Source organism: Quercus suber, unplaced genomic scaffold, assembly GCF_002906115.3.
Source record: "Quercus suber isolate HL8 unplaced genomic scaffold, Cork oak 2.0 scaffold_786, whole genome shotgun sequence".
NCBI lineage: Eukaryota > Viridiplantae > Streptophyta > Magnoliopsida > Fagales > Fagaceae > Quercus > Quercus suber.
Window position 1 is genome coordinate 254,381 of NW_027070222.1, and position 7,346 is coordinate 261,726.

Consider the following 7,346-nt stretch of genomic DNA (forward strand, 5'->3'; position numbering starts at 1 on the left):
ATTTGAATAAAAATTAAATTTGTTCTCTCTCCTCCGTTTCTCTTTCTTCCTCTCTCTCTCTCTCTCTCTCGCGGTTCTCTTTCAGAAAAAACTCTCACTCTGTTTCTCATCAGAAAACAACGGGGAAGCACAAAATTGACCCAGCTCTCTCTCACAAAACGATCTGCCCACATTTTTTTGAACCCCAAACCGTGGCTCAACCACCTGTGAGGAAGAACGGAAATCTGAGAACATCGATCAACAACGGAAATCGGTACCCAAAATTTAATTTCATGGGTTTTTTGCTTAATGTTTGAACTTATTGGCTTTTATACTAGATTTGGTGGTTTTTCATGATTTGCTATTGCTACTGTCTGGATTTAGTTTTGGATTTATGGGTTTTTTTTTTTTTCTCTGTATCTCTCGTTTATGTTTTTCTGTTTCACTCTGTTTCTTGATCTCATCTTAGCTATTTAATTAATCTTATTAGAGTCAATAAGCTAATCTGATTCCCATATAGTTTCTTATTTTTGGCCTCATCTCTATTTTTGCATGCCAACTGTTCCACACAAGGAAAAAGTATTTTGTATCAAATGATAACAAGTCATTTATATCAAAATCCAATAAACAAGAGACATGTATACAAAAATAACTACCTACTAACATATGTCTTTCAATTGTTAGTGGGTTAGTTATTTTTTGCTTACATGTTTTACACTTATTAGATTTTGATACCGCAGACATGGTATCATTTGATACCAAATACCTTCTCTAACTTAAGGCCTTCCCTCATTGATATACAAATACAAAACCAATGATATTGTTAGCACATTGTTAAGCAAAAGTAACCTGCATTTGGGCACAATTTGGTTGTCCTTTAATCTTCCAAGTGAGACTAACCAGGGCCATAATCATAGCCCAATAGTGATGGTAATTTCGTTAGCAAAACCAGTGTGTTTGTAAAATACTTAGTATGCTGTGCGACACAACCAAAACAAAGTGCCATGTCATGGAAGAAGCACTGATAAAGAGCATTTTGATGCATTTTGACAGAAATATCATGTTGATATTTCTTTTGAGGTAAGTATGGAAAATTTTATCAAGGAAAATAGATGATAGAGCACTACAAAGAGACAAGATGAATTCTAAGTGTCTGAAGTCAATTTAAGTCTGTACAGCCAAACTGCCAGCTTTGATTTCAATCAAACGTTTTATTTGGTAATATAATCAAACTTGACATCTTAGTAGTTAGAATTGTTTCTGACAATAATATAACAGTTAAATAATTGATGGGGTCTGTGGAATCCACTTTAAATTGATTATGATTGAAATCCTATTTGTAGTTATGAGATACAATGAACTCTAGTTGTTTATAGAGTAGCCTGAGCTTTTTGCTATGCTCGTTTTAATGTTTCCAAATTCATATGATCATATTATGTTTACTAAGCCTTAAACTTGATCATAGTCATCAATTCTTCATGATATACCAAATTAATATGAAATACAATGCTTCAAGTTGATGCTTAGGTTTGCCATCATTAATAAAGCTCCAGTTGATCCTCTCCATATATTCAATCATGAATGAGGTAGTACATTACAAACAACATATCCAAAAGAGCTCTGATGCATTAGTTTTATTTTACAATCTCCCCTAGATATGTTTCAACGAACTGGGAATTCTCTTTGCAAAGTTTATCAAGTCTTTTTGAAAAATATGACTATTGAGAAATATTGTCAATTGAAAAATATAACCCTTAAAAAAAAGGCTATTGAGAAAATATAATTGTTGGAAATTTTGAAAGGGTTACCATTGGGAAATTTAAAAATATAGCTGTCAGGAATTTGAAAAATATAGTTGTTGGGAATGAATAAAGAAAGATTAAAAAAGAATAAAGAAATAATGAAGAAATAATATTTAAATGAGATGGAGAAATGATAGAGAGTCTATTGGAAAGTGTATTTCAAAAAGTAGGTAGGTAAAAAATGAATGTCATTGTTTACCCTTCAAACAGTACAAAAATTTAGAGAAGCTGCTGGAGATGCTCTTAGAAGTCTTTTCATAGGAAACCCATAAGCAAAAATATTAAATTGAATGATTTTACTTTTTTAATCTATCAATGCAAGGCTTAGCTTTACCTTGGTGCTCTGTTTGATTGGTGAGAAATTGAATGAAAGGGATTGGAAAAAAAGGAAAGATTGGTTTTTGTCAATCTTAATTCTGTTGTACTGAGTTTTTGAATGAAGTGAATACAAGGAAAGCTTTTTAGGATTTTCAAAGCAGTAGCTTTCGATTAAACTAGTTCTAATTCTATGCATTGATTAAATTTCAAGTGGAAAATGCAAGGCCAGAATAGATACATTCTCCCAATTTATCCAATAAGTGTATATTTAATCCTCTGGAAATGAAATCGGCTTGACTAGTGCTAAAAACAGAATCAATGATTGGAATTTGTTCTAAATTAAATGCATTCATCATATTTGGTTCAAATCCCCCCTCACCCAACTACGGAATTATCAAAAAAAATATTTGAATTTTGTAATAATTTTTTTTTTGGTTATCTAAATTTTTCTTTCAACAATCTTGATGGTGAAGCACCAACAGAAGGCACGTTTAGGAATGTAAGTGTAGTGGTATACCAGCATTACAGCAACTGACATGTCCTGCCAAATCCACTGGGATACACAGAAAGTTCCATTTTGCTGAAAGTAGTAGTACTCAGCTTAGTTTAAGCGTTTTTGTTTATAGTTTGACAGCTTTAGAGCTTTGATGATATTGAATATGAATGGATACTGTTCATGCTAATCTCACATATTATCATTTTTTTTTTTTTGTCTAGGAAAATATTATTTGGTTAATGCAAGATACCCTTAATCCAAAGAAATATAGTAGCTGTTACTTGTGTCTTGCATAATTTTATTGGAATACATGATAGGGAGGGTGTGTGATTTAAGTGGGATGAGTGTAACTCAGATAAATTGGAAAGCAATGCCAGTGAAGTGGGTAGTAGCAGTTAGGAAAACATGAGAGCATACATTATGAGGGATAGAAGTTATTCGTGACAAGTGATAACATAGTTCAATCCATTTGCTTGTTGCTGAAAATAATTTTTATAATATCTATTTTATAGTAAGAAGGGAGGTGACGAAAGTATGATCTTCAAATAGGACTACATGGCAGAAAAAAAAAAAAAAAAAAGGTACGCCCGGCCACAGTTAATTGACTAGATTTATGAAATTGACCCCTAGTTAGTATGGATTAAAACTTGGGTTAGTTGGGTTTGATGATAATATCTGGGATACCTAATCCAGGGAAAAGGGCTTGTGTATTAGCACTCGACACTTTCAACAAGTGTCTATTAATTTAATAGGTAGGAGTGTAAGTGTCCCAATTACAACTTTTTCTCATGCACTTTTTCAAATTTGATGTTCTGTTTAGGTGCTTCCATTTGTATATATTTCCTTTAGCCATTATTTGTTACTACATTCATCATTCTCCATTTGCACTGCCAAATTGAATTTTTGTTCCTAATGACTTACTCTTTATAGTTATTGTAGTTAGCATATAGCATATAATATTGACCTATTCAAACGTTTTTTTTTTTCATGTACCAGATAGTTCACACAAAGCGGGTGGAAAACAAAAAATAAGATACTATTCTAGAGGTGATATTCTTGCATGTAGCTTATAATTTAGGAAGTACAGACTCTTCATTTTGGGTGCCATACTCGTGTTGTAATAGTGTCCTATCTGCCATGTCATGTTATAATTTTTCAAAAATTACTCTTGTCACTGTATTGTACCCGTGTCCCAGTGTCCGTGTCCATGCATCCTAGCTTATAATTAGCTGAAACTTATCTGTCACATATTCTAACCTATCATGTAAGCTTATGCCTAAGTCTAAGTCCAAGAACCACTCATATGTCCTCCCTTCCAAGACTAATTTGTCTCTCCCTCTTAAACCTAAACAAACCCAAAACCGCACACCACCTCAACCAAATCCATGCCCAGTTGATAACCAACAGCCTCAAGTCGCCTCCTCTTTTTGCCAAACTTATTGACCAATACTGTGCCGTTTCATTATCCTCTCATGCTCATTTAGTATTCAAACACTTTGGCCAGTCAAACCTATTCCTCTTAAACACTTTGATACGCTGTACTCAGCCTAAAAACTCACTTCTTGTTTTTGCCCATTGGTTTTCAAAGGGAGACTTAGTTTTCAATGATTTTACTTATATTTTCATTTTTGGAGCTTGTGCTAGGGCTTCATCATTAGCAACATTGTGGGAAGGGAGAGAAATACATGGACAAGTTTTGAAACATGGCGTTATGTCAAATATTTTGGTGCAAACCACAATGATACATTTTTATGCTAATAATAAGGATGTTTTTTCAGCACGAAGAGTGTTTGATGAAATGGTTGTGAGAAGTAATGTTACATGGAATGCAATGTTTACTGGTTATTGTACACAAAGAGAGAGGACTAAGGAATATGCCCGTGATGCATTTGTGTTGTTTCAAGACATGTTGACTGGTGTTTGTGGAGTGAAACCAACCGATACTACAATGGTTTGTGTTCTTTCTATGGCTTCTCACTTAGGTGTGTTAGAATCTGGGGCTTGTGTTCATGGCTATATAGAGAAGACAGTTTGTGTGCCTGAGAATGATGTTTTTATTGGTACTGGTTTAGTTGATATGTATGCAAAATGTGGGTGCCTCGAGAGTGCTTTATCTGTTTTTTGGCAAATGAATGAGAAAAATGTGTTGACTTGGACAGCAATGTTGACTGGACTAGCTATCCATGGGAGAGCAAAGGACGCTTTGGAACTTTTGGATTCAATGGGGGCTTCTGGCATTAAACCCAATGTAGTTACTTTTACAAGCTTGTTATCAGCTTGTTGCCATGTAGGGCTTGTTGAAGAAGGTCTACATTTGTTTGATAAGATGAGGAATAAATTTGGTGTCTTGCCTGTGATGCAACATTATGGCTGCATGGTTGATCTTCTTGGTCGTGCTGGGCACTTGAAAGAAGCATATGAGTTTATAATGGGGATGCAAATTGAACCAGATGCAATTATATGGAGGAGTTTGCTAAGTTCTTGTACAGTTCATGGGGATGTCATAATGGGTGAGAAGGTGGGGAAGCTTCTCCTCCAGCTACAGCCTGAGAAGAGTGATGCAAATTTGACTGTTAGGAGTGAAGACTTTGTAGCTTTGTCAAATGTTTATGCTACAGCAGAACGGTGGGGTGAAGTGGAGATGGTGAGAAAGGAGATGAAGGTTAAGGGGATAGATAACAAACCTGGCTGTAGTTCAGTACAATCCATGAACAATTATGTTTTAGATGCATGGTAGGTCTTGAACTTGGTATGAAGTGGGTGATTGGAAAATGGAAGTAGTGAAAAGAATTCAACAGTTAGTGCCTAAATGAAATATTCAGTTAGAAGAAATTATTGAAATGAGAATCTAACTCAATTGTCAGAAGGGAGAAGGTTGTTAAAGAAGATCAACATGACTTCAACAAAGTTTTCATTCAACTTACTCGAGTTTCTAACTAAGCAGGTGAACTTTATATGATTTAAATATCCTCTTCTTCTTATTATGGATGTACCAAATTTGGTGTGTATTAGGGTTTATATTTGCAATCAATGTGCACTGTGTAACCTTGATCCATGGCTAGTGAGTGACCTTGCATGGCCTTTGTGACAGTTCTGTGCAAGTTCACAACCATTTTGGTTGACACAGGTGGACTGACCTATGGCTAGTGAGTGACTGGGTAAGTTAAAAATATACATTGTAACTACTGGCTTTGGCATTCAATACATTCAATTAGTTTCTATTTAATACAACTTGATGTTCTATGTCAAGGCTGTTCTTGTATCTGTAATATGACATATCAGATAATCTAACATGATATCCATATATGACATTTCTTCTTTTAAAAAAATAATATCCACATAAGGTTTCAGTCAGATATCTCATTTATATAAAATCATCCATCATTTATTTGAGTTTTATTTATCCTTGTTTAGTTGTATATCTGTGGTTTGGTTTCAGCATCTTCTGTCTTTTGTGTTGATTAATGAAATATATTAATCCAAAGAGAACTTTCTAAAATTTCTACTTTTTTGTGTTCTCACAGAAGTTTGGAACTTATGATACAAAAGATGCTGTTGTAGCTGGAGATAAATCTGAGGTAATGTTAATAGATTTTATTTTTCATCAGTCATGCTGTCGAATTTTATCTAACGGATTATTTAGCTATTTTTGTTGTTTGAAGAGTAGCTAAGCATCAAAATGCAGCAAGGTAGGGATACCCAATGTTTTACATAGATCAATTTGAACGATGAATACTAAAAACTAAAAATTCTTAACCTTGGTACAAGTACATGTTTAATACAAAGCATTAATAGCTGGGATGCAAAGGTATTTGTGTGGGGTCAATTTGTCCCTCATAGGCATCCCTAGTGAGATTTTATGGCCTCTACATGCATGATACAAATATTGTGATTATTCTCTCAAATTTAATGCATTTCTTCAGCTTTGAATGTTAAGTTTTCTTATAAAGGAATTTCTAGTTTCTCCTCCAAATAATTACAGGTGCTTATCATGTTCAGGTCCTTGTTCATGATAACTGGGTTTTTTTTTTTTTTCCTTGATAGGTAATAAAAGTTTTATTGATAAGAAAAGTACAATGTGTTTACAATAGTAAACCCACTGCACTTGAAACAAATACAATCAAATCATAAGGAAGAGCTAATAGAAATAAGGAAATCAGACATGGAAACACAATATGTAAAACCCCAAATACAAGGCCACTCAAACAAAGTCCCAACTAGCAAAGGCTTCAACAGATCTACAGGTCTCAATATCTTCAAACGTTTGAGAATTGTGTTCCTTCCAAATTAACCACATAAGCCAAGCTGGTACCATATTCCAAGCATTTGAAGAAAAATTCCCCAGCTAGGTATATGAAATCTTTCCTTCACCTTGGAGCTAATTGGCATCTCTGTGGGAGCATTTCACTGAAATCTTCTTTATTGTAGACAAAGATGTATTGTGCGGATGATGATGATGGTGATTAACTGCAGTTACTTAAGTGAGTAAGTTGAATTTATTATAAATTTATCAGATCTATTAAACACAGAACTTGTTGGATGAATTCAATTTGTGAGATGAATTTTGCTAGGAATCTCCTTTGTTAAGAGAAGAATTGTCCCCCAAACTCCGACAACAGGATTGTCTAACCAATCAGCGCATATGATCTTCAATTGTTTAATATTTGTTTTGGTTCTTGATGTGGAACTCTAAGCTTTGCAAGCTTTATTATAATGTTGATCCAATCATTTCTAAGCTTCCAAACACACAA

At 34.1% G+C, this 7,346-nt stretch overlaps 1 protein-coding gene across 10 annotated transcripts; it reads left to right on the forward strand.

The window, feature by feature from the left end:
• On the forward strand, positions 1-7,346 carry LOC111987392 (pentatricopeptide repeat-containing protein At3g18970). Of its 10 annotated transcripts, XM_065767248.1 has the most exons (7): positions 1-253; positions 3,592-5,539; positions 5,687-5,753; positions 6,120-6,173; positions 6,640-6,944; positions 7,024-7,076; positions 7,167-7,346. In XM_065767248.1, exon 2 carries the CDS (start codon positions 3,899-3,901, stop codon positions 5,330-5,332), a length of 1,434 nt encoding a protein of 477 aa, XP_065623320.1. In that variant the 5' UTR covers positions 1-253; positions 3,592-3,898; the 3' UTR covers positions 5,333-5,539; positions 5,687-5,753; positions 6,120-6,173; positions 6,640-6,944; positions 7,024-7,076; positions 7,167-7,346. The 10 variants fall into 10 exon arrangements, with proteins under 10 accessions (XP_065623320.1, XP_065623316.1, XP_065623317.1 ...); XM_065767244.1 differs by having other exon boundaries at positions 6,640-7,076; XM_065767245.1 differs by having other exon boundaries at positions 7,024-7,346.